Here is a 27,065-nt window from a genome sequence, read left to right as displayed (position 1 = left end):
TTCTGCAGACTAAACCATCCCAGTTCCTCAGCTTCTCCTCATAAGTCATGTGCTCCAGCCCCCCGTTGACATAGGACGGACCTCAGTGGTTCTCTAAGAAGCATTTTCATAAAATGTAAAGTGCTGATTACATTTGCACAACTGGTCACAGAGGAGCAAGCGAGTGACTGAGACCTAATCTCGGGTTGTGAACTGCTGTGGACAGCGACCGTGCTCTGTCTGTGCAGCTCCAAGCACATCCGCAATCTGGGTACTACTGAAATAGATAAATAACCCCTGGCCTCATCTTAATACAGGAGGGGCAGGCAGTGAAGGGTTTGCATTGTCTGATCACAGTCACATCGAAGTGATGTGCTAAGAATAAACCTACCCGGCATGTCTAACTGCAGCAGGAAATGCAAACTGACCTCCTTCCGCCTGTCTTTCCTTACAGATATAAAAAATGTGATTTAACTGCCCGAACAGCCTGACCGAATCCCCCCTCAGCCGGCTCTGTCCCAGAACACACTGCAAAGTGGGTCCAAGTGGCTAATTCTGCTTTCCTTGAAGCAGGGGAAGCCGCCTCAGAGCCCATTTTCCCTCCTCCGTCTCAAGGCAGATGCACCTGTCTCAGTCCCACTGACAGATTAAAAATCATACATCAGCCTGTCCCAGGTTTTGTGGGGCTTAGTCATTGAAGTGCTTCCCGATTTCAGGTGGGAGGGAGGGTGGTATACAGTCTTGTCCCACTTGTTGGTTAAAAAGGGAGCCAATCCCAAAGCATTTATCTTCCAGCTGGCCCTAGAGCCGGATTCTCCATGCACTTTCTTATCAGCTGGCGAAGATGCTGTGGTCTTCACCATTGACCTGAGACAAGACCGCCCTGCTTCGTAAGTATCTTTCCTTTACGCCTGCTGTTGATTGCTATGAGATCCTGGTGAATCAATGAGGTTTCGAAGCTCCTAATGGTTCCTGAAGCCTCAGATGTTCTGCTGTATGCCAGAACGTTGTCTCGGTAAAATGTGTAGTTGATCATTTTAAATTGGCCTGTGTTTTGCTAGCTGTCTGCTGTGCAAGGGTTTTATCAGTCTGACCTAGAGACGGGCTTACTTGACAGCAATAAAGTTGGCTAAGCAAACTGTTTACTTTGCTGTAGAGAATCTTTTAATGACTAAATCAGTGTGCACCCTTTGGACTGGATGGCTCAAGGTGTTTGTTGATGGCTGGGATAGACAGCTTTTACATGACTGGTCTGAGTCCTCCCTGTTGCTTTCTGATCCATCTGGCAGATGTTTGGTGGCCCACACGACATGAATTTGGCACTCTGTCTGCATTTGTCAGCCTCATGAATTAGGCCACTGGGACTGACCTCCCTTCCCCCCCCCCCCCCCTCAAGGGGATCCCTCACTCTATCATGATAGCTGCAGAAGCTCAGGCTCACATTGCAGAGTCTTTGCACCTGTACTGTGGCTGCGGTCAAGGCTCAGTCCAGGGCTGAATTGCACGTGCATGCAAACAAGTGGATGTTTGTTTTCCTCGAGACATACCAATGTGATTGAGTGTGAAAGAAAGAGGCTTCTCCAAGTGCGAGATGCTGTTATCTAGTCTGTTTTAGTGAAGGGTCTGAAGTGCAGTAATTAATCAGTGTTGCACTTGAAGCATTTAGCATGAGCTTCTTGCTACACTCTGTTGTAGTTAATTGAAAAATCAGAATTGAACTAGCAGGTTGTTTAAGGTTTTAACCTCGTCTCACATGTTGAATTGTCAATTTTGACGAATTTCCAAAGTACGCAGGTTGCTTTTAAAGCAGGCTTCTAGTTTAGTAACCTAGTCCTTTTCTGATGCACTGGAATCTCCTTTGAAGATGATCTGATTTAAAATGAAGGGTTTCAAAGTCAACAGCATCTGAGCTGGTCTTACATAGACCGTTCTTAGTTTAACATCACACATCTAGGTTGCCTACAATTTTAAAACCATCTTCTTCATAACCAAGGTAAAGATTAAAGGGACATTATTTATTTAAAACAAAAATCTTAGATTTTAAACCTTTAAAACCTTCTGCCTATTACAACTGAAATAATACTAAAATGGAGCTGCATGGTCAGTTTCACTTTTTGTTTTTAGTTTTCCTGAAATAGCTTCTGTTCTGCTGTTTGGGTTTAACACTCCAGGGGAAGATTTGAATTGTCATCTCTTAAATATCATGAAAACGTTTCCATTAATACTAGCTTCTACAAAACCTGAATATTGGGCGTGTACTTGTGTAGCTTTTTTAAAAAGTTGGAGTCTTATCCTTCAGGCTAGAACAGGGGTTCTCAAACTGGGGAGCGGGACCCCTCAGGGGGTCGCAAGGTTATTACATGGGGGGGGGGGGTTGTGAGCTCCCAGCCTCCACCCCAAACTCCACTTTGCCTCCAGCATTTATAATGGGGTTAAATAGATAGTGAGGAGTCCTGTGGCACCTTATAGACTAACAGATGTATAGGAGCATGAGCTTTCGTGGGTGAATACCCGCTTCTTCGGATGCTGCTTTTACAGATCCAGACTAACACGGCTACTCCTTTGATACTTAAATAGATAGTGTTTTTAATTTATAAGGTGGGGTGGCACTCAGAGGCTTGCTATGTGAAAGGAGTCACCCGTACAAAAGTTTGAGAACCACTGGGCTAGAATAACCTTAGCACAAGTGTTTCTGCTGTTGGATAAAGTCTGGTGCCCTTTAGCATGCAGTAGGTTATTACCAATTGTACAGATACATCAGCCTCTGGTACAAGTAGCAAAAACACTTCAGATCCCCTCTACTAAATGCTGTTTCGAAGGAAAAAGCCAGAAAATGACTTCACTCCACTGTGTATTGACTAGGAACTGCAGCATAAAATCATAGTCATGTGCTTTCTTCAGTTTGGAACCAGAAATGACTTTTTTTTTTTTTAAACTCAAAGTGAGTAAGAATCTGTCTGCTGAGTGAGCTTAGAGACATGCCTGCAGTTCCCATCTGGACACTGTTTTGCATTAACACATGGATCTTATTTTCCTCCTCTTTAAAGGAAACTGGTTGTGACAAAGGAGAAAGAAAAGAAAGTGGGTCTCTACACCATTTATGTGAATCCCTCTAATACGCACCAGTTTGCTGTGGGTGGCAGGGATCAGTTTGTCAGGTAAGTCTATCTCCAGAAGATATGAGAGAGGCAGAGTCACTGCTCCATATTGGGCTAGAGCATTTGGCTTAGGGGTATGATCGGTGCCCTGGAGAAAGCAAAGCGGCTCTGAAGACTCCTGTAACTACATCCCTTCCATAGTCTTCTAACACACTGTGTGGTGCTTCATGGACACTGCTTCTTCCACAGGGCATCACTGGGGCCAGGGAGGCTCAGTATTAGACTCTTTTAATATGGATGATGACATCTACACTTACATTGTCTAGGGCAGAGGTCGGCAACCTTTCAGAAGTGGTGTGCCGAATCTTCATTTATTCATTCTCCTTTAAGGTTTCGCGAGCCACTAATACATTTTAATGTTTTTAGAAGGTCTCTTTCTATAAGTCTATAACTAAAAACCTTATTTACTTTACATACAACAATAGTTTAAAGTGTTTATGAAGCTTCATTTTAAATGAAGTTAAAATGCAGAGCCCCCCGGAGCAGTGGCCAGGACCCGGGCAGTGTGAGTGCCACTGAAAATCAGCTCACGTGCCGCCTTCGGCACACGTGCCATAGGTTGCCTACCCCTGGTCTAGGGTTATAAACCCACCTGCTTTGGAGTATAAACCAACCTCTCCTGATGGGTTGAAAGCAAGCTGCCATTACAGGCTGGTTCTTCTATTAGTCTGCTGATGCCTTCCTCGGAAGCATCTTTTTCTAGTCGCTGACCGACAAGATGCTGGACTAAGAGGATCACTGTGATTAGGTCTGGCAGTTCCTATGTTCTTACACTTAAGTACTTTGAATCTGCTGTATTTAAAACACGAGTTCCTGCCTGTATGACTATTACTCCCTTCATCTAAATCTCTCCAAGACTTTTCACTGCACGAGAGCACAAATCAACCCGTCTCAGCTCAGAACTCGCATTCACTTCAGTGTGCAACTTCGGTGTCACATTTGAAGCTGCCTATTTACATGCAGCCTCACCCTAAGAGCGTCAGGACAGCTACACTGGGTCAGACCAATGGTCCATTGGCCCAGAATCCCATCTTCTGACAGTGGCCGGTGCCAGATGTTTCAGAGGAAGTCAACAGAACAGGACATTTATCGAGTGATCCATATCCCATTGTTCAGTCCCAGCTTCTAGCTGTCAGAGGTTTAGGGACACTCAGAGCATGGGACTGCATCCCTGACCATCTTGGCTAATAACCCTCGATGGACCTATCCCCATGAACTTACCTGATTCTTTTTTGAACCAACTTATACTTTTGGCCTTCACCTCCTCCACCTGGCAACAAGTTCCACAGGTTGACAGTGCATTGTGTGAACTACTTCCTTTTGTTTTAAATCTTCTGTCAATTTCATTGGGTGATCTCTGGTTCATGTGTTATGTGAAGGAGTAAATAACAATTTCCTTATTAAATTTCTCCACACCATTCATGATTGTATAGATCTCTATCATATTCCCCCTTCAGTTGTCTCTTTTTTCAATCTCTCCTTGTATGGAAGCTGTTCCATACTCATAATTTTTGTTGCCATTCTCTGTACTTTTTCCTATTCTAATGTATCTTTTTTGAGATGGGGCAACTAGAACTGCACACAGTACTCAAGGTGTGGGCGTACCATGGAGTTATGTAGTGGTATATTTTCTGTCTTATCTCTCCCTTTCCTACTCGTTCCTAACATTGTTAGCTTTTTTTTTTTTGGTCTGCTGCTGCACATTGAGCAGATGTTTTCAGAGAACGATCTGCAATGACTCCAAGATCTTGCATGGTAACAGCTAATTTAGAGCCCATCTTTTTGTATGCAGAGCTGGGATTGTTTTCTAATGTGCATTGCTTTCATCTACAAAGTTGATTTTAATTTGCCATTTTGTTGTCCAGTCTCCCGGTTTTGGGAGATCCTTTGTAACGCCTCGCAGTCTGCTTTGGACTTATTTTGAGTAATTTTACATCAACTGCAAACTTCGCCACCTCTGCCCCTTTTTCTAGATCATTGATGAATGTCTTGAACTGCACTGGTCCAGTACAGATCCTTGGGGGACCCTACTATTTATCTCTCTCCACTGTGAAAATTGACCATTTCTTCCTACCCTTTTGTTTCATATCTTTTACCTAGTTACTGATTCATGAGAGGACCTTCCCTCTTATCCCATGACAGCTTACTTTACTTAAGAGCCTTTGGTGAGGGACCTTGTCAAAGACTTTCTGATAGTCCAAGTACACTGTATCTACCGGATCACCCTTATTCAAGTTCGTTGACCCCCTCAAAGAATTCTAACAGATTGGTGAGGCATGATTTCCCTTTACAAAAGCTGTGTTGACTCTTCCCCCAACAAATCATGTTCATGCGTGTCTGGTGATTCTGTTCTTCATATAGTTTCAATCAGATTGCCTGGTACTGAAGTTAGGCTTACCAGTCTGTGATTGCCAGGATCACCTCTGGAGCTTTTTTTAAAAAATCGGCATCACATTAGCTATCCTCCAGTCATCTGGTACAGAGGCTGATGTAAATGACAGGTGACAAACCACAGTTCTACCTTTTCATAGGAGTTCCTTCAGAACTCTTGTGCGATGCCAGCTGGCCCTGGTAATTTTGTGGTGTTTATTAGTGGTTGGTTGTATACAATTATGCGCAGCCTCATCCTGTCCTCCACAGGCTCCCCACTTCTGCTTGCCCCAGACTTACTCCTCAACCCAAGGGCTTTTCCTGCTGAATTCCCTTCATCTGCTCTGCTAGCACTAGCCACCTCTGTCCCCCTTTTCGGGGTAAGAGCCTTTTCCCTTTGCTCCAACTGGCAGGAGATACAATCTTGTCTCTTGCCACATGGTGTCTCCGAATCGTATCAAATCTCAGCTGAAAACCTGTTTTCTCCCTTGCCTATCTGCTGTTTATCTAAAACTCTCTGGGGTGTAGTAAGTACAAATGTAACTGCTCCAGCATGATGTAAGTAGACAGTAAGCTGTAGGTGTTGCATTCTGTCAGATGAGACTCAGGTCTAAGGCCCCAACCTCTCATTGTCATTAAAGATCACATGGCTCTACTCAAGAGCTATTGTATCAGCCTTTGTCATGGCCAAATCCCAGTTCTGATCCTTGCATTTTATCTACATTCCCTCTAGAGTTTGTTTGACTGCAGTCTTAAACAGCTGCCACATTCCATCTCTGAGATTGTGCATTTAATCGAGGGTGAAGTGACTTAGATACATCTAATCTGCATAGTTAGAAGCTGTAGGGCACTTGAAAACTCATTTGCAGAAAAGCACTTAATTCGTGCAAGAGCTTTACGTGTGTTTGAATTTGGCATTAATCTTGCCGGCTTTCTGTCTTTATCTAGGATTTATGATCAGCGGAAAATAGATGAAAATGAAAACAATGGCGTGCTTAAGAAGTTCTGCCCTCACCACCTGGTAGGAAGCTGCTTTCATGATGTATTGGAATTCCTTCCCCCAGCTTACGGGGGTGAGGATTAGAGGGTTATTCCTCAACCATGGCCTGCAGTATCCCGTACACCCTATATGCTGCAGGCGTGGCCTGGGAAGGTGCGTGCTTATGGGTGGGTCAGTAGAGGGTATGTACTGTTAGGTGGCTAACTCTTCATTGCCTTGTCCTTGTGGGTTTGCCAGGTTTGGGGTGAGTGGGCGTGTAGCAGCCCTAATTGCTTACAGCAAAGCAGTTTGCTCATACTGGTCTCCTAGGTTTTTAATGATTGGGGGGTTTGGAGGGAGCTGCACATCTGTGCATGAACTAGCTGTGCATGAACCCATCTCCATAGGAGAAAATTGATAGAGAAACATAGCTCCGATGGAGAAGGTATTGTGTGCCCAGCCCTTATCAATCAAGCTTGCATGTTCCCAGCCCCAACCAATCAGGTTTGCGTCCACAGCACATAACCATTCAGTTATGTGAAGAGCAGCAGAAAAGGGCCCCTAAGGCCAACACTTAAATCTATGAAGTGTTGTTCCAGATCTACTCACGATCCATTGTACTGTAGAGTCTGGTGGGGAAAAGTAGGGTTGCCAAGAAAAAATTACACCCAGAGCCCAATTTCAGAGACCTCCTATCTAAAAATTATGGAGCAAAACCCAACAACTGCATGGCGTGTTTCACCCTTCGAATGTTCTAACACTGTGTGAAATCTTACAAAGATGGGCTGCCTAGAGCTGGAGAGAAACAGGCCCCGTTTTGAAGTCTGTTGTAGAACACAGCCAATTGCTGTCAGGCACCACCATAATAGAGGATGGTCAGTGTAACTGCATCCCTGAATTAGGATTTGGGAGTCTCTGAGCAAAGGAAGTCTGACTAGAGCTGTCTGGTCCTTCTCCCTTGCTTTTAGGTAAACAGCGAGTCCAAAGCTAACATCACCTGTCTCGTGTACAGCCATGATGGCTCAGGTATGTAAAGCACTATGTCTTTAGGGCCAGTCCTGCAGCCACCTCCCTCTGCTCCTGGGGAGTCCGGGTCCTGCTCATTAAGGTGCTGAGCAGTGAGAATACCATGTCCTTGAGTTGAAGCCTTCCTGTTTGGACTTCTTGGGTGTGTAGCAGCTTGAGCTGTTGTCATAAAGGAACAAGTGTTGGGAGGGGAGAAACATCCACAGACATCTGCTACGAGGGGGCACACTGTATACTAGTAACTGCAGTAAGCGCCTGGGATCTAGGTTCTGTGTGCAGCTGAGTCAGATTCTTTGTGCTCCAGGATGAATCACTTAACTCTGCCTCATCCCTGAATGTAAAATGGGAAGGACACCTGCCTACCTTCTTTACAAGGCTCTGAGATCAGCCCTGGCTCTTGGGCGGTAGTGGAGTCTGCTTTGGGGGGGGGCTCCTGGGAGGTGTGCTGGCATAAACTGCTGTATGGCTTGCCCATCCTAGCCTCTGTTTCAGGGCAGAGACTGTCTAGCATGTTAGAATCCGCAGGCAGATGCTAATGATCCTGTGTGCACGTCTCTTCTTCCGTGGCAGACCTCTTGGCCAGCTACAATGACGAAGACATCTATCTCTTCAACTCTTCTCACAGCGACGGGGCAGAGTACGTCAAGAGATACAAGGGACATCGCAATAATGCCACAGGTAAGAATAAGCCATTAATAGGCACCTGTCTCCTTCCTCCCTGATATTGTTCACTAACGAGCACGCACAAACCCCTTGGCCTCTCAAGTGGCAGGGATGCTTCTGCCATCAAAAACCTCTGAGGCTTTTAAACTGAGATCTTTCATGATCGCTAACTCTGCCATCTCCACTCTGAAGAGGTTCGGTGGATAGTGCGGTTTTGAACTGGGGGGGGCATCGGTAGAGCTGTGTGGAGGATACAATCAGTGCCTGTTACTGCCTCGTTCTTAGTCCCTTATTTCACAAGCACCAAATTCACATGTTAAAATCAACTCTTGGGCTTGTACAGCGTGAGCCATTGTGTGTAGAGGGATGAACAGATCCATGCTGGTAACCTTGGAAACTTGTTGTCAGCCAGGCATAAAGTAAACAAATGTCACATGGAGAGCTGCGTGGACTTCGGAGCTGTCCTTGAGCTCTCTGCTTGAAATCTCTCTCCTTTCAGTGAAGGGTGTTAATTTCTATGGCCCGAAGAGCGAGTTCGTGGTGAGTGGCAGTGACTGTGGACACATCTTCCTGTGGGAGAAATCATCCTGCCAGATTGTGCAGTTCATGGAGGGCGATAAAGGAGGAGTGGTGAGTGCCCTCTTCTGTTGTACGTGCCAGACTCCACAGCCGTGCTGCGAAGCCATCTCTTGTCCGCAATCCTTTGGGCTCCCACCACATTAGATAGCGAGCTGGGAGTTGACTCATGGATTCTCTTCTTAGTGGTGAGGGCAGAATGGGAATTGGGAGATCTGGGTTTTATAGCTAATTCTGCCACTGATGTACAAGGCACTCCCATGGGTCTGCAATGGGGTATTTGTCCAGTTTTGTGAAGCACTCTGAGATCTTGGTAGAAATGCCAATTTTAACAGTACATGCAGCTTCTTGACCCTCTGCATAAGAATGGCCATATTGGGTAGACTAATGGTCCATCTAGCCCCATATCCGACAGAGGCCAATGCCAGGTGTCCCAGAAGGAATGAACAGAACAGGGAATCAAGTGATCCATCCCCCATCGGCCATTCCCAGCACTGGCAGTCTGAGGCTAGGGACACTCAGAGCATGGGGTTGTGTCCCTGACCATCTTGGCTAATCGCTAGTGATGGACTCTGTGAGAGAGAAAGACTTCCTTTAAAAAGTGGAAGTCAAATCTTAGTGAGGCAAATAGAAAGGAGCATAAACACTGCCAAATTAAGTGCAAGAATGTAATAAGAAAAGCCAACGAGGAGTTTGAAGAACGGCTAGCCAAAAACTCCAAAGGTAATAACAAAATGTTTAAGTACATCAGAAGCAGGAAACCTGCTAAACAACCAGTGGGGCTCCTTGATGATCCAGATACAAAAGGAGCGCTTAAAGACGATAAAGTCATTGCGGAGAAACTAAATGGATTCTTTGCTTCAGTCTTCATGGCTGAGGATGTTAGGGAGATTCCCAAACCTGAGCTGGCTTTTGTATGTGACAAATCTGAGGAACTATCACAGATTGAAGTGTCACGAGAGGAGGTTTTGGAATTAATTGATAAACTTAACAGTAACAAGTCACCGGGACCAGATGGCATTCACCCAAGAGTTCTGAAAGAACTCAAATGTGAAGTTGCGGAACTATTAACTAAGGTTTGTAACCTGTCCTTTAAATCGACTTCTGTACCCAATGACTGGAAGTTAGCTAATGTAACGCCAATATTTAAAAAGGGCTCTAGAGGTGATCCCGGCAATTACAGATCGGTAAGTCTAACGTCGGTACCGGGCAAATTAGTTGAAACAATAGTTAAGAATAAAATTGTCAGACACCTAGAAAAACATAAATTGTTGAGCAATAGTCAACATGGTTTCTGTAAAGGGAAATCGTGTCTTACTAATTTATTAGAGTTCTTTGAAGGGGTCAACAAACGTGGACACGGGGGATCCAGTGGACATAGTGTACTTAGATTTCCAGAAAGCCTTTCACAAAGTCCTTCACCAAAGGCTCTTACGTAAATTACGCTGTCATGGGATAAAAGGGAAGGTCTTTCATGGATTGAGAACTGGTTTAAAAGATAGGGAACAAAGGGTAGGAATTAATGGTAAATTCTCAGAATGGAGAGGGGTAACTAGTGGTGTTCCCCAAGGGTCAGTCCTCGGACCGATCCTATTCAACTTATTCATAAATGATCTGGAGAAAGGGGTAAAAAGTGAGGTGGCAAAGTTTGCAGAGATACTAAACTGCTCAAGATGGTTAAGACCAAAGCTGACTGTGAAGAACTTTAAAAAGATCTCACAAAACTAAGTGATTGGGCAACAAAATGGCAAATGAAATTTAATGTGGATAAATGTAAAGTAATGCACATTGGAAAAAATAACCCCAACTATACATACGATACGATGGGGCTAATTTGACTACAAAAAGTCAGGAAAAAGATCTTGGAGTCATCATGGATAGTTCTCTGAAGATGTCCGCGCAGTGTGCAGAGGCAGGCAAAAAAGCAAACAGGATGTTAGGAATCATTAAAAAGGGGATAGAGAATAAGACTGAATATATTATTGCCCTTATATAAATCGATGGTACGTCCTCATCTCGAATACTGCGTACAGATGTGGTCTCCTCATCTCAAAAAAGATATACTAGCACTAGAAAAGGTTCAGAAAAGGGCAACTAAAATGATTAGGGGTTTGGAACGGGTCCCCTATGAGGAGAGATTAAAGAGGCTAGGACTCTTCCTCTTTGGAGAAAAGGAGACTAAGGGGGGGATATGATAGAGGTATATAAAATCATGAGTGATGTGGAGAAAGTGGATAAGGAAAAGTTATTTGCTTATTTCCCATAATACAAAAACTAGGGGTCACCAAATAAAATTAATAGGCAGCAGGTTTAAAACAAACACAAGGAAGTTCTTCTTCACTCAGCGCACAGTCAACTTGTGGAACTCCTTGCCTGAGGAGGTTGTGAAGGTTAGGACTATAACAGTGTTTAAAAGAGAACTGGATAAATTCATGGTGGTTAAGTCCATTAATGGCTATTAGCCAGGATGGGTAAGGAATGGTGTCCCTAGCCTCCGTTTGTCAGAGGGTGGAGATGGATGGCAGGAGAGAGATCACTTGATCATTGCCTGTTAGGTCATTCCCTCTGGGGCACCTGGCATTGGCCACTGTCGGTAGACAGGATACTGGGCTAGATGGATGTTTGGTCTGACCCGGTACGGCCGTTCTTATGTTTCTATGACTCCATGAACTTGCCTAATGATTTTTTTGAACCCAGTTATAGGCTTGGCCTTCACAACATCCCCTGGTAACAAATTCCACAGCTTGATTGTACGTTGTGTGAAGTACATCCTTAAGTTTGTTTTTAAACCTGCTGCCTGTTCATTTCATTTGGTGACCCTTGGTTCTTGTGTTACGTGAAGGAATAAATAACACTTACTTTCTTCACACCATTCACGATTTTCTAGCCCTCAATCCTCTCCCCCCTTAGTCGTCTTTTTTCCAGGCTGAACAGTCCCGTTCTTTTTAATCTTCCCTCATATGGAAGCTGTTTCATACTGTTAATCGCTTTTGTTGCCCTTCTAATTGCCCTTTCTCTTGCTAGAGTCCTGTGAGTCATTGAGTAGCATTCCCTTCCCCCAGGCCATGTCGTGCATAGCATCTGACAGAAGCTCTCCCAAGAGTCCATGAGCACTGCTTCTGAACTGACATTACATTGTGGCATGATGTATTAGAGCAGCTAGGTCTTGAGGTCTGGCTTTAGCTCAATATACTACTTGTGGACACTGCCAAACACTGAGTGAACTGTTCTGATCAGCTCCTGGTAATAAAACTCCTACAACACCTCGCCTCTCTCATTGCACCTCACAATATAATGGCACGAGGTCACCTCCCTTCCCTGGAAAGTCAATTTAAAATATCTTTGCCAAGGACCACAGCGGAACTCTGACGTGGGACCCAAGGCAACACCTGGAAGCCAGGATACCATTCCCTTCACCATCCTGAGGCCTTCTCACTCAGCACAAGGTCTAACCATCCAAAGGGCCAGACTGAAAAGATTCTCAGGACAAGGCAGGCAGCCTAGTACAGGGACAAAATCATAGAGCTGGGAACCTGGATTCCTGGGTTCTAGTCTTGGTTCTGGCACTGACTGACTGTGGGACCCTGGACAAGTCACTTCTCTCCTTCCTGGAGCTTACCCCTCTGTAAAATGGGTAGAACGTATGTCTCTCAAGATCTCTTTTGAGGTAATGTTAAAGTGCACAGTTCTGAGGAGAGGTGCTACCTACTGCAAAGCATCCATAATCTACGCAGGTTCGGTGTGTATTTTCGGGCTTTTAGCCCCTAGTTCGGAAGTGTTGCTGGGTGACATCACCGTCTGATGGCTGTTATTCTCTAGTGCCGTTACTATGTAATCTACTTACAAGTCTGCCTTTCAGAGGAGATGGGTCTTAGTTGGAGAGGGGTTGCCCAACAGCATCTGCTCAGCACCCAGTTTTCATTATTATAATCCACCCCTACAACAGTATCAAAATAGCATCTCTCTTGGCTCTGGATGGGAGTTCTAGGCCAGGCTCCAGCAGAAGCCATGATCAGATCTCCACGGAATTTTAGGGAGAATAAAGAATGCAGGAAGCAGAAGACCCCCAGAACTAGATCTCTGTGCCATCTGACCCTGCGGCGTGCTGTCACATTTTAGGCTCACTGAGAGGATGCAGTAGGGGGAAAAAAAAAAAAAAAAACCCACCACACACACACACACATTCTCTTCAGCTTTCATATTGCTACCACCAGATGCAGCTCCCAGCACAGTGCAAGGTCAGTGGTGCTGGAAAGCACAGGGGCCTGAGCAGCACTGGGGTGGAACTGGACAGCCGTGAAATCGGTCTCCTGGTGCTAACCGGGTCAGTGCACCAGAACACTGCTGAATGGATGAGGGGGTGTCACACAGGCAAAGGGAGGTGGTGAACAGCAGCCCAGGAAGCTACAGCTGGTAAGGGCAGCGAAGTAGCCAGGGGGATAAGCTGTGACGCCGAAGCTCATGGGAAGGGCAGCAATTGCCTTGTTAAAGGCGCTGCTTTCGGAGGTTCTCGTTACATGGGGTCTTTGGTGTGGAAAGTTGCCAAGACGCTCATCAAGCCTGCGAGGCAGAAGTGTCTGCGACTCATCCAAGCTGACACAGCAAAATCTGTGACAGAGCTGAAAACAGGACCCGGCCTGCTCCCCAGCCCCCACTACCAACTCCCTTCCTACCCACCAGGAATATCCAGGAACTCAACACTAAGCAGCAGCGCCCATTGAGATGGCTGCACTGGATTCTGCTCTTCAGTGCTAGGTTCGGCTGCTTGGGCTCAGAGCCGAAGGGGGAAGCAGCACGTAGGAGACCAGTTACCAGGTCATGGGGTGAACACACTCTCCAGTGTTAAGCCCAAGAGGCCTGTCTAAGACTGTGTCCACAAGCTAGAGTGAAGAGAAAAGGGGTTGGGACCCCAGGACTGGTCCTGCCTCCACCCCCTTCTCTTTAAGGATTAGGATGGCAGCTGCATAGCGCTTCAAGGTCAGTATATTCACATCATGAGGGTGTTTATACCAAAGCCACCATCTGTGACAATCTGGTCAACTGTCCTTGTAGCCAAAACAAAGGGTTTCTCTGATACAGGTAAAAATGACCAGTGAAACCTTGTGAAAGGGCCAGTCTCATATCCGGGTATAAGGGCAAATGTAAAATTGGTGCCTGGAACGTTCTAATATTGAAACAGCTAAAGCCATCCTCTCCATGCAGCTACACAGCCATGATATCTGCATGCTGGATGGGACACCGAAAAGTTCAGGACTGTGTGCTTTTGTTGGCAGGCCGATGGGTAGCTCCAGCCAGGGGTGGCTGTTGTACTTTCACCCAGTGGGCACTGCAGGACTGGCAAGTGATTAATGAGCGACTCAGCAGCGTCCGATTGCGCACCAACCGTGGGCATCTTCCCATCACTGCACCGTATGGTCCCACGAACACCAAGGCCAACAATGGTGAGATGTAAGTTTTACAGTCTGAGAAGAGCTTCATCGTGACTTCAGAGCACAGCTAGGAAAGAACAATGACACACAGGCAAGTACGCTCAGGAAGTTTGGTATTGGGCAGAAGAACAGGAACAGGCAGTGAGGCTGGAATCTGCAGCTGCCAGTGACCATGTGATCTCTCACTTGCTCTTCTGTCACTCAGCGATTAACAGGCTGGGTTACTACAGCCCAGATGGTTTCATCAGGACTGCTCCTGATCATGTCCACCAACAGTTAACCAGCTCAATGGTCATGGATGTGCGAGTTTGCAAAAATGCTGCAACTTTGACGCTGACCATTGACTTTTGCTGGCAAAAGCGTGCCTCTGACTTCAAAGACAACAACGGAGAGGCCACAAGGAGTCCGATTCAACCGAAAGCTCTCACTGCAACCAAGCTATCAGACGGCCTTCTGTTCTTAACTGCCCAAGGCCATCAAAGCGTGAGAGACTGAGGTCTCACTCCTTCGGTCATCTGATGAGGAATGGCGTTGTTTCAAGTCACCAGTGCTGACTGCTGCTGCTCAGTGCTAGGGCCTCAGCCCTTCAAACATCATCCCTGGATCAGTGAGGAAATGCTCAAGACAGTCGTAGCGAAGAACAAAACAAAGAGGCTACAAAAGCAAAGCCGAATGGGTTTGACTTTCGAACATCATGTCATTGTGTCAAAGTTCAGGAATACTGGCGGTCGACTCAGGCAGTTTGGAACAAGCTGCCACCAGGCACGATCGCCACGCCCGCTATTCAATTTGTGGAATTTTTGGGAGGTGGCGGCACTGGTTTGTCCAGAAGGATTGGAATGAAAGCATCGGACCGAGCCTTCAGAATCAGCTGCTTTGACAGGAAAATCATTTCAAGATGCTCCTTGATTGTCCGCTGCCTGCAGTCCCTCTTCAGTTTTGAAGAGGGGCAGAAAGCTCTGGGAGGGTCTCCTTCCTTCAGCCAAGGAGTGATCCGGATCACAATCCGCAGGCTGAAGGGTGGGAAGGGACCAGGTGTTTGCAATATCATCCCGGAGTTGCAAGGGCATTGTACTGTGGTTGTATAGGCTCTTCCAGACCACCTGCTGCACTAATATTCCCGATGACTGGAAGAAAAGGGCAATGAGGTATTAAGCTGTTGTTGGACCCACGGAAAGTCTTCGCTTCCACATTAGGGTCTGGAATCAGCGATGCACTTCGTGGCAAAGGCCGGGACACTCAGTGTGGCTTCAGAACTGGTGGTTCTGCTCTCAACCAGAACTTCACCTTGAGGCAGCTTTCGGAGAGGATGGCTCAATTTAATAAGCCACATGCAGCCCTTTTTAGAGACTTCCATCTGGCCTCTGATTCCCTGCATCGAGCAAGCGTGCGGGATCTGATGAGGTGTCTAGGCATCCCTGGGAAGACAGAGCCATTAACAGAAGAGCTCTATAATGGAACAGAAAGCTGTGTTTGAGTCAATGGCAGATAGGAAACTATGCTGTGCATCTCCACGGGAGTTCGCAAGGCTGGGTTCTGTAACCATTCTTGTCCAATATCAGCATTGATTGGCTGATGGATAAGCTTGAGGAGGCAGCTATTGGTAGCACTGACTGCTGGACACCACTGGACATCAAGGTCTTGATGACATAGTCCAGTTGATGCAGTCTGGTGGATCTCTGTAGCTGATGGCTGATCTGGTTGGGCAAGAAGCAGTGTGCATTACTTGGGTTATTAATCCAGATAAGATGAAGTCCCTGGCTATTACCATCAAACTCCAGTTTCCAACCAGCTCTGTAGTCCATGGCAACTCTGATATGTTGGTAGTGTTGGAGGATGGTGGAATGATGTGGACACTTGTACAGCAGCTGCTGCTGTCATATTTTGGGCCTTCCAGAGGCCTCTGTAGGGACGATGTACACCTAACTTGCCAGGAAGCTGTGACTCTACAGAACCATGGTTATATCAACTTAACTGTATGGAAATGAAACGTGTGCTGAGGAAGGCTGAAGAACACCAGGCTGATATTTTCAATTCTTGTCGTCTTTGCAAGCTGCTCCATATTAAATGGCAGGACGAGATCAGAAGTGAGGATATTTAAAGCCAAACACAGAAAACATCTTCATCAGCACTGGTTCGGTTTCCATGGTTTTCTTGGTATGGATGTATTAGAATGGAAAGTCAACGAATTCCAAAGCGTGTTTACCAAGGAATGCCACTAAAAAGACGTGCAATCACATGGCACCAACTGTTTTGATGGCACAAGAAGAGTGCCAGAGACGGCCTTAAATGGAATATCCAGACAGACCACTGTAAGGACCTAGAGAGAAATCGATATCCATGGGGCAACACCATCTATAGCAGTGAAGGGTTGAGGGAGAGTCTCCATATTTGTAAGACAGGAGGCAATAGAGGGCTGCCCAGCTCTGTTAGAGATCCTTGGTGAGAAGATGCTATACAACTGCAGAGTATTATTATGTGGGTCTCACACCAGCAGTCTAGCAGCGAAGACCATTCCCAACGACCTAGGATAAATTAGGCCGGTGCTCTGTCTGCAGTAAAATTAGGGGCAGTCAAAGCAACACGGAGAGAAGGTGAAAGATCCCTTGTAATTTACAGCCTCAAAGCCGCCGCTTCTACCGAGGATTAGAGGTTCTCAGGACTTGCTGCCCTGCTGGTGAACAAACACTGACAAGCCCCCAACTGGGCAGGAGCTCAGAGAGATTCGCTGGCCAAGACAGTGCTAACTGGTAACAGAGGAAAGACCATTTATAAATAGAGTTGGTTCAGCATTGGAGCAAATAGTTCAGAGCTCCTAGCAGGAGCAGTTTAAGGCTCAACATGGACAGAAATAAAAATCACAGGAGCTTCCAACCATGGTCATGTAGGTTTTGGGGTTTGTTTTTTGCAGGGCTGTGGGTGGGGGCGGGTGCACTGGTCACCCTTGCTGCTAGAAACAACATGGGGTTGCTAGAGGTGCTCTGGGAAAGAATTCTGGGGCCCTGTTCAAAATACAGAACCCACAGAATCCGCTGTGCTCTGCTTGCTCAGACCTCTAAGTGCTGATGAATGGTGCTAGATTGAAAGCTCCCGGAAAGTGACCTGGAGGGACCTTCTCCTCCTAGGCTAAGCTTCACTGCTAAGACTGGCACTAACTGGCCCTTGTTGCCATTCCTGTTCAAGTACCACAACCAACCCACTCCCTGCACGTACAATGCAGCAAAATAGACCTAAAGTCCCCAGTAGGAACCCCTGGTTTCCTTAACCATCAGCAGAAGCTGCATCATACTCAGGAGAATCACAAATGGAAGGAATGCAGTAGTGGCGACCCAGCCAGGAACGAGCCTGCGGGTTGACTACAGACTCCTCCATAGCTAGGGCATCTGGCACTGTGTGGCAATGCACAGTTTGAGCTCCAAAGGCTGGTATCAGCCCCAAGGCCCAGTCCTCTACCGGAACAGTTATGGCCCCTTCTACCTCGGCTCCGAGTCACAGCGACAACATGCTAATAAACTCGTATTGTGAGCTGGGACTGAACGACTGAGCCCAACAGGGCACAATGGTTATCTGCAATCACAGCAATTTGCTAGGCCCAGGGAACAGGAACTTGTTCCTAGCTGCTGCTGCCTTACTCATTGACGCCACCGTTGGCAATTTCATGGCCAGATGGAGAATGTTTGTTGCCGGTGGTGAGGTACAGCCAGGATTCCAACGCTCCCTGGAACAATTTTTGCTCTGAAAATTATATGTTTTCTTGAGTGGTTCCCAGTGACCCATGGTTAAACCACAGGATAAATAATAATGTAGCTGTAAATGCAGCTTTACTAACCTGCCTCTGAAACAGAACCCACTGACAGAGATGAGTTTCATGGGTTTTAGGCAGAGCTGCGCAGGTTGGCTATTGGGCAATAGGGCGGAGATAGCATTTGAGAAAGTTACTTCTGGTAAATTTTCTCATACTCCTGGTTGGCGACACTGCCCAGGTAAGTTTCTCTAAGTGTAGTTACCCTGATTACTATCGGTTACGCATCTTTTAAATATTTTTGACTTTCCCCCATCGATGCGGTGGCATGTCACTCCACTTTACTGCATTAACATTATCTCTCACCGAGCCCATGCACGAGCCCTGCACAGCTGTCTTTGGGTTGCCAACACCAATGAGATAGCTGAAATACATCCTGCAAGACAGGAAGCTTGTGCAGGAAATAATATTGATGGCAATTGACTTCACAGGCTGTGGCAAGGGGGTCTAGTCAAGAGGACAATGGACTGGGAGTCAAAAGACCCAGGTTCTAGTCCCGGCTCTCTGACTTGCTGTGTGAACTTAGGTAAGTTACTTTCTCTCTGGACACTAGTTTCCTTGTCTGTAAAATGGGGACAATGATAAAGTGCTTCAGAAAGTAGCAGAAGTAAGATCCACAGAGGGAAAGTGTCAAGTGATGAAAACCTAGCTGTGGAGGTGTGTACAATAGGAGGTGGAGCCTTGCTCTTGCATGTGGGGATAAGATTTTGTTTGGAGTATGGGAGGAAAAGTAGGTGAATAACGCACTATTCTAAGAGTCAGCATTCCGGGCTATGTCAAGCATTTGGGGTAGCAGGATCTATCCCACACAGCCGGAATTACTCCATGTCTCTAGAACAGCTTGAGTGCCTGGTTTGAACGGGATACAATTCGTTCACATCCCAGTCCCTAGAGAGAGGAGCCGGAATCAGGGCCAAAGACTTGAAACCAGGGGTAGGCAAACGTTTTGGCCCGGGGGCCACATCTAGACATGGAAATTGTATGGCGGGCCATGAATGCTCACAAAATTGGTGGTTGGGGTGCAGGAGGGGGTGTGGGCTCTGGCTGTGGGTGCGGGCTCTGGGGTGGGGCTGGAGATGAGGGGTTCGGAGGGCAGGAGGGGGAAATCAAGACTGGAGCAGGGGGGTGGGGCACAGGAGGGAGTCAGGGGTCAGGCTTCGGGCGGCACTTACCTCAAGCAGCTCCCAGAAGCAGGCTTCGGCTCCTACGCAGACGCGCTGCCCCATCTGAAGGCATCGCCCCTGCAGCTCCCATTGGCCACGGTTCCTCAAGGGATAACTGAGCACTACCAAGGGGTGACTAGTCCAGCGGGTTATAGCTAAACTCCGCGGTCAGCTTTCTCAGTGCGACACACCTGCCATATTGCTTTGTATTGGCCTCCGACACTTGCTCTGCCACAGATGGGGTTTATTGGCTGGGAATCCAGCCAGCTAACTAATGGTGCTGAGACATTGGAGCGGCAGCTAGCTGTGGGAGACGAGTACGTCTTGCTTTCCCTTTAGCTCCCTTGTTCATTGTTCTTCCCTCCCCCAATCATTCCTGCTCATGGGCGTTCTTGGGAGTAAGTGCAAATGCAAGGGTTTGGAAAACTGATCGCTCTAGCCTTATGCTCTGGATGGCTTAGCCATCTATGTAGCTGGAACACGTTTCAGGGTTTATGGTTAATTGCCAGGCCTCTGTTTTCTGTGTCTGATGGGCCTCCAGCACGCTGTATCCCAAACAATACATTCTTTGCTCCTTGCTGGCTCTCGAAATGCACAAGAGGGGGGAGGAAAAGCGACTTGTCAGAGCCCTCTGTGTGCTATAACCAACAATTTTCATGTGCACTAACTGAGCCGGTCACTTCAGATTCATTGCTGAGTTCACATGTCCTAAGTGTTGACCTGTGGGATGCTGGAGAAGGTACAGAACCCATGTAGGTCAAGGCCATGCCGTTGAATCGGGTGGATGGGATGAAGGGCAAGCGCATTTCTCCTCGGTCTGCACAGGATTCTTCCCTACAAGGACTTCCTCGTGCCTTCTCTAGGCTTGTATCAAGTGTCCCAAGTGATAGACTTTCTGCCACTCCCTGTGAACACTGTTCTTTTCCTGACTGCAAAATGTATTCTGCCAGATACTGTGCATTGAACTGGGTATTGAAATACTCATAAAAACGTTGAATCCTGACTGTGTTTGGAACGTTCTCTGACTTATCACGGAAGCTTCATCAAAAGAGTCTGTCACTGATAAAACTGGTTTGTTATTCATGTCAGGTGTTTTATTACCGGTAATACTAGCGCTGTAATTACAGATGCAGTAAATCATAGGAGTGATGTAAAATAAGAGGCGCTTTTTCCTATGTGTAAAGGCCTACTTCAGGTGTCTGATTTCACTGAAACACAAAACCTGTGTTTTTCAATGGGCTGACTGTGAATGCATTTCAGAGATCAGCCCTTGTAGTGAATGTGCAGGTATCCATTTCTAGTTCTTCCTGGTCAATACCCACTCATTACTGCACTGTGAGATCTCGGGAGGTGCACGTTATTAGAACTAGCTCTTACTTGTTTGGAAAGTAGAGCCTTGGTTGTCGCGTTCACGACTGGACCATGCATAGTGGCAGGGTCCCAGGGAACCGGCTGGATGTGGATTGTATTGGGTTACAGCCACTGTGCATCCTGTAGTCACGCAGGCGTGTGTTAAGTGGGTGTGTAGTGGATTCTGAATCCCAATGAAGCTCTTGGGTAAAGCGAATCCTATTGTAGCTGTGCTTTGCCTTTCTTCCTTCTAGCCTTTGCCTTGTACACCTCAGATTTTTCCAATCTACCAGCTAGCAACACTAGTCTGGACAAGCAGGGCCTGTCTGGTCAGCACCACCCCATCTGTCACTTGCACTGAATGAGGTGTTATCTCTACACCGCTCCATCTAGACTAAAATGCTGGTTCCGCTTTTTAGCTAGTATTGGACATACTCTGTATTTAATACTTAGGGTTAAGCTAACCATCTAATAAGCAGATGTTTTTTGCTGTCTCCATGTAGCCTAATTTTGAATCCAGGGATCTGGGCTAAAGACTCGTTTCCAAGCAACTTGCATGAAACTATCAAGCTTTGCCTTTTACACTTCAATTTGCTATTCAGTGTGTACTTCGCCTCCCCTGTTCTTGAGCTAATTCACTGGTGTGTTGAATATTCTCCTCTGGGTTTTAGCTTTCCCCTCCTTTGTCACCGGAACGTGCGAGCTTGAATGCCTGCTCGTCTGAATTCAGTCGTCTTATGAATTATTTAAGATGTACCAAACAGTTCGGGTACAACTTACTTGGCGAGCATTAACTCCCCTTGAGCGCTCGCTCGCTCTCTCTCTCGGTTCTGTCTGCCGCCTCCCCTTTTTTGGGGGGCACTGTCTGGAAATGTGAGTTCATTACTCTCCACTAGAGCAACTCTAGGAGAAAGTAGACATCCTCCTTTACTACAGACTTCCCCATGGAATGGGTCTGAAGCAGAGCTCCACAAGTAGTGGCGGCTTCGTCTGAGGGGGGCCCCTCTTCCAGGGTGTCGTGCTAGAAATAATTTTCACAATGGCACTTGACTGATCCCAGTAGAAAGTCAGAGCAGCCTTTTGCTGCTTCCCACATCCGAAGCAGCTGTTTCAGCATCTCTTTTTGCTAATCAAGTGCGGTGACACAGCCTTGGTACAGCGCACCAGGCTCGTGAGTCAGCCATCTACAGCTCTGTGCTGCAGCGAGCAAAGAACTTTGTCTGTGTAGGGCTGAGAACTCGGGCACATCCCTTGTCTTCAGCACTCGACAAACCGTTAATGACTCCAGCTTCATGCTGCTCTAAGGGGTGTGTGTGTGTATATCCTTATCGTAGAACTGGAAGGGACCCTGAAAGGTCATCAAGTCCAGTCCCTTGCCTTCGCTAGCAGGACCAAATACTGATTTTTGCCCCAGATCCCTAAGTGGCCCTCTCAAGGATTGAACTCACAACCCTGGGTTTAGCAGGCCAATGCTCAAACCACTGAGCTATCCCTCCCCCCGGTAGGACAGATGGAGAAACTGAGGCACGGAGGTGAGGTGGCTTGGCCAGGGTCATGGGGCAAGGTTGTAGCATAGGTGGCTGTAGAATCTAGATCAGTGGTCCCCAACCTTTTTTGTCTGGCAGGTGCCAGACGACGAGCCACGGAGGACCGTGGTGGCGGACGAGCATCCGCCGAAATGCCGCCGACAAGCGGCCTTATCCAGAGGCGTCACTGCCAAAATTTGGCGGCATTTCGGCGGATGCTCGTCTGCCGGCCAGTCCGCGGGCGCACTTTGATGCCCCGTCAGGCTCCATGGCACCCGCGGGCACCACGTTGGGGACCTCTGATCTAGATCTTAGATTGTAACTGTGGGGCTCACTCTGCCTATGAACGTGCTCAGCATTGCGCAAAATACTTAGCAGCTTATCTGTCGATCTCCAAGCACTTTCCGTAGTGCGGAGTGGTGCTGTCCCCAGCTTACCGCTCGGGAACCCAAGGCAGAGTGGAAGTGATTTGCCCACGATCAATGAGCCAGCGGCAGAGCCAAGAATAGACCGGGGGGTTCTGTGCCTTGGTGCCGTCTCCAATATACAGTGTGCTGGGCTGACCCGTGCCTAGTCATCTGCCTCCGTCCTGTGCTTCACCTGCCCGCCGGGCTGCCTTCGCTGGCTTTCCCGTGAGCCTGCTCTCACTGCAAGACTGTTTCCATTGCAGGTAAACTGCCTGGAGCCTCACCCTCACCTTCCTGTCCTGGCCACCAGCGGGCTGGATCATGATGTCAAGATCTGGGCACCGACCGCGGAGGCGCCCACTGACCTCACTGGACTGAAGGAGGTGAGAGCTGTCTATGCCTCTGGGTGTCAGTGTGCTGCTTGCCTGGCTCTTGGGATGAATTGTCAGAAGAACGGCCCTACTGGGTCAGACCAAAGGTCCATCTAGCCCAGTATCCTGTCCTCCGACAGTGGCCAATGCCAGGTGCCCCAGAGGGAGTGAACAGAACCGGTAATCCTCAAGTGATCGATCCCCTGTCACTTCTGTCATCTCTTAAGCGACCCCATTGCCTTCCAAATCACCATCTGTGCCTGTTACATTAGGGGCTCAGTCCCTTTACTCAGTATCGAGGGCACCGGCGAAGTAGCTGCCAAGTCAGGTAACAGCAGGCAGCAGCACCTGGGCAGCGTTTGGATGGGAGATCTCCAAAACCGCTGAGATGGCCTGGGAGGCTCAGGGATGCTGAAGAGCCCTGGTTCATGTATTGTGGGGGCTTCACTGTGGGAAGTGCAGTTGCTCAGGGGACAGGTAAAACCGAAGGGCCTGACAACATTCGGTCACAAATCCCTTTTTGAGCTGAGCTTCTGGACTGTGCACGCTCAGACATGCTCCAGCTCCAAGAGCCGTTCTGTTCCCTGCACCTCCAGCGGTGTTTTCACTGCCTGTCTGACCTGCCCTGTGCTGTTGACACCTTCAAGGTATGGAGCTCCATGTGTGGAGCTGGTGTAGTGCTGTGATGGGCTTAAGGATCTCTGACTGGACAGCACTGTGATAGTATCTGAGCCATGTATGCTTGGGCCGAACTGCTTTTGTTTTTCAGTCGTGTTCCTGCCTTTCTGCCCTTACACTCTGCCGGGAGGGTGTTGGAGAAGGGGGCTAGGAAAGGAATTGTCCCCGGATAGCTGCTGCACTTCCCTTGCCTCCCAGCCAAGCTTTGTGAGTCGAGCTCAGAAGCTGAGTCCTCCATCCAGCTGGTGCTGCTCTCCGGGCAGCAGCCTAGGAGCTGCAGGTGGATAGCAACCTCCGCCTGGGTGGGAGAGTCCCAGCCGTACGGCACTGCCTACTTCGATCCCAGCCACGGCTTAGGGGGCACCCAAAGGGCAGAGGCACTAGCTGACCGGAGCAGGCCAGGCCTGGCCTGCTGACCGCTCGCCTTCCCTGGCATCTTCTTTCCAGTTCACATTGCTCAAGCTGACTCCTGATGCCCTCTTGGTGGGTCGACCTCTGTCGCAGAATAAACAGAGGCTGGATCTAGTGCCAGAGCGATGGCAGGCAGTGACGTTGCTGTCTGCTCACTCTCTGGTGCTCTCATTTCTAGGTGATCAAGAAGAACAAGCGGGAGCGAGACGAGGACAGCTTGCACCACACCGACCTGTTTGACAGCCACATGCTGTGGTTCCTCATGCACCATCTCCGACAGAGACGTCATCACAGGGTAGGTATCCATCCTGCTTGCATGTGGCCCTCCTGCACCCTTTGGCTTCCTGGGGTGTCCTTGACCAACACTAACGAGCAGGGACCTGAGCATTTGCCAGCCCACGTGGCCCCCCTGTTGCTCCCTCCCAAGTCACCAGTACAGTCCATGTATTGCTCCAGCTAGTGGGGAGCAGAGTCTAGAAGAACCAAGCTGACACAGCTGATCCTCTCTCTCTCCCCTTTGTGCTTAGCGTTCCCAGACTAACCTGCTTTTCCCATACTCTGGCATGAGTCTGGCGAGGACCCAATTCCCAGGAGACTGGGTCTGAGCTTCCCAGCATGTAACAGCTGGATGCCCTTTCTCTTGGAAGGCAGCGTAGGCTAGTGCCTAGAGCACAGGGCTGGGACTCCTCAGTTCTATTCCTGGCTCAGCTATTAACTGTCTGAGGATGGGAAGGTCCAGCCAGCTGGAACAACCTCCTGTGACTCCTCTCCTCCTTGGTTTGTTTACATGTTGGGGTAGGAGTTGCTGCAGGACTTGCTGTTTGCAAAGGGGGCGGAGCCTGGTTGAGGGGGCGGGGCTGACATCCTGTTCTTTCTTGACAGCGCCGAAGAGAACCCGGAGCAACAGACGGTGACTCGGACGAGTCCCCTAGCTCCTCTGACACCTCGGACGACGAAGAGGAGGGTCCAGATCGGGTGCAGTGCATGCCTTCATGAGGCCACCGAGGACGGAGAACCCCTTGGAAGGGTGGGGTGAAGGGAGGAGACGAAAAAAAAAAAATCTCTACTAACAAACACTTTCAGCTTTTTCTTGGAATGTTAAGGAACCCCCAACTCCTCCTCCCCCTGTGGTCCTGGGGTGACCAGCTCAGCAAGATTGCACTTTGGACTCGCCTTTGCTTTAGGGGCTTTAGGAGCCCTTGCCAGGAAGGGGAGGGGGTGGAGTGTCAGAGAAAGAGTGACAGAGCATTAGCCCCTGGTCTCCCCGTGTGGAACTGCCTGGAGGCAGGGGGGCCTGTGGAGAGGCCTGTATTCTTTTGGTACTAGAAGATTTTTCCGGAGGAGGGCGCGCTTGGCTTCCATGCATGCCTCTTCCCAAGAGCTTCTCTTGAGCCTGCATTGAGTTGTTTGGTTTTTTTTTCCTTCCTCTCCTCGAGTTGTTGGTGTGGGCCTGAAAGGCATTCTGCAAGCTTGTGCTTTGAGGGGCACGGTCTCGTGCTTCTCTTGGTTTGTTTTTTCCCCCCACCCGAGAGATCTTTGACTCTGCTTCTCTCAAACTGGGGACTTCCCTCCCTTTCTGTGTTGGTTTTATTTTTTTTTTCCCCTCCCACTGGTTCCTATGAAAGGAATACCTGATCTAGAACGTCTCCACCGAGCTTGTGTTTTGGATCACCCATGCAGAACCTGTTGTCATGCCTACTTCCCACCCCTTCCTGCCCCACCACAGGGGTGTTTGCAAAGAGATGCTTGCCTAGTTTGTACATATCAGTGATTTGCACTTGGTTTTGACCCTTTCTCCAGCCCCCCTTGACAAATAGATAGCTAGGGCCCTGATCTTGCTGTCCTTACCCTGGGAGGATTCCAGTGGAGGGGAGTTATTTGCCAGAGGAAGGGTGGTAGGATCAGCCTCTTAGTGGAGGGGAGTAAAGGAAGGTCCTTTAATTTTCTGTTACTTTTAAGAAAAATTTATTGTTTTGGGAGCTGTGGCCAGGAGGTTCCCCATCACTGTTTAGAGGCCTAATTTTATATATATTAAACACCAAATGAACCAAACTGAACTTGGATGTTATCAAGTTAAAATTATTGTAAAAGTTTAAATATATATTATATATAAATGCAATAAAAAATTGAGCGAGAGCCGCAGGGGCCTGAGCTGCGGGGGGGGGGGGGGGGGCGGCTGTCTGAGCATTTCTTCCACACCATGCCAGACTCAGCAGCTTGGAGCTTTTCTTTGGCTGCCACCCTTGGCTTCAGAGCAGGCTGTGCTCGCCTGTTGAGGTCGATGTTGTGGTCCCAGCTGGAGCAGGATGGGGCGCCTGTACAACGCTGGCCCCTGCCCTGTGTCTCCACTTGTCTTGTAGCGGCTTGGAGGCTGCTGGGAGAACAGTGCGCAGTGTCCCCCAAGGCCAATTCTCCCCTGGGCTGGGAGCAGAGCGGCCATGTGGCTTCACCCGTTTCTAGGCACCCAGCTACCCTACACCCCTTTCTCTGCATAGCTGTACACAGACAGACCGGCCCCTGGGAGCTTGGTCCTCTCTTGGGTGGCAGACGCACCTTCCACTCTCCTCCACCAGGACAATGGATCCTTCCAGCCCAGTTGCCATGGCTGTGTGCTACTTGGTTCTCCCCTGGCCCTGGCCACCCCCTGAGGGGGAGAGGGTTGAGCTCCGGGCATTGGTATTTCTCTTTAAAGCTTTTACTGACTCCTGTTGCAACAGGTGCATGGGCATACTGTGCCTTAGACTTCCTGCCACTTCCCTTCCCCTCCTTCTGGCTTTGCCAGGCTCTGCACCTGCCTGCCAGGTTAAGGGCTTGTCCACTCCTACAGGGTCTGAGTCTCTTTACATGCTGGCATGCAGGGCAAGAGGGCACCTTTCTCCTGCTGCCCTGCATTTGCCAGTCCTGCCTAAAGCACCACACATCTCCACTGTGGGCAGCATCCTTTCCACGGGTCCCAGGGCTTCCCTGCTTTGTGTGTGAGGGCAGGGGACCTCCACCATGGGGAGGCAGAAATAGCCACCAAGGCTCCTGTGTCCATGACTGGTGCCCTACCCCATGCCCCCAAAAGCAGGCTCCATGTCCTACTACATGCCTCCCCCACCCCATGCTGACAATGACCATGCCCTACTCTCAGCCAAGAGGCTCCTGGGGCTGGCAGCAGGCCCTTTTCCCCTCTGT

General features: G+C 48.4%; 1 protein-coding gene across 2 annotated transcripts in view; it reads left to right on the top strand.

Annotated features, from left to right (window-relative positions):
• DCAF8 (DDB1 and CUL4 associated factor 8) overlaps positions 1–26,024 on the top strand; it is a 51,533-nt gene extending 25,509 nt beyond the window's left edge. For both annotated transcript variants that reach the window (XM_054010705.1, XM_054010706.1), the window contains 9 exons: positions 775–869; positions 3,027–3,137; positions 6,456–6,528; positions 7,455–7,512; positions 8,083–8,190; positions 8,675–8,805; positions 22,692–22,811; positions 24,067–24,183; positions 24,771–26,024. In XM_054010705.1, the coding sequence (XP_053866680.1) occupies positions 775–869; positions 3,027–3,137; positions 6,456–6,528; positions 7,455–7,512; positions 8,083–8,190; positions 8,675–8,805; positions 22,692–22,811; positions 24,067–24,183; positions 24,771–24,884 (927 nt within the window). In that variant the 3' untranslated portion in view covers positions 24,885–26,024. The remainder of the gene's footprint in view (positions 1–774; positions 870–3,026; positions 3,138–6,455; positions 6,529–7,454; positions 7,513–8,082; positions 8,191–8,674; positions 8,806–22,691; positions 22,812–24,066; positions 24,184–24,770) is intronic.
• Positions 26,025–27,065: the final 1,041 nt, after the last annotated feature.

This window comes from Malaclemys terrapin, chromosome 21 (genome assembly GCF_027887155.1).
Source record: "Malaclemys terrapin pileata isolate rMalTer1 chromosome 21, rMalTer1.hap1, whole genome shotgun sequence".
NCBI classification, from domain to species: Eukaryota; Metazoa; Chordata; order Testudines; family Emydidae; genus Malaclemys; species Malaclemys terrapin.
This window is presented reverse-complemented; position numbering and strand designations above follow the sequence as displayed.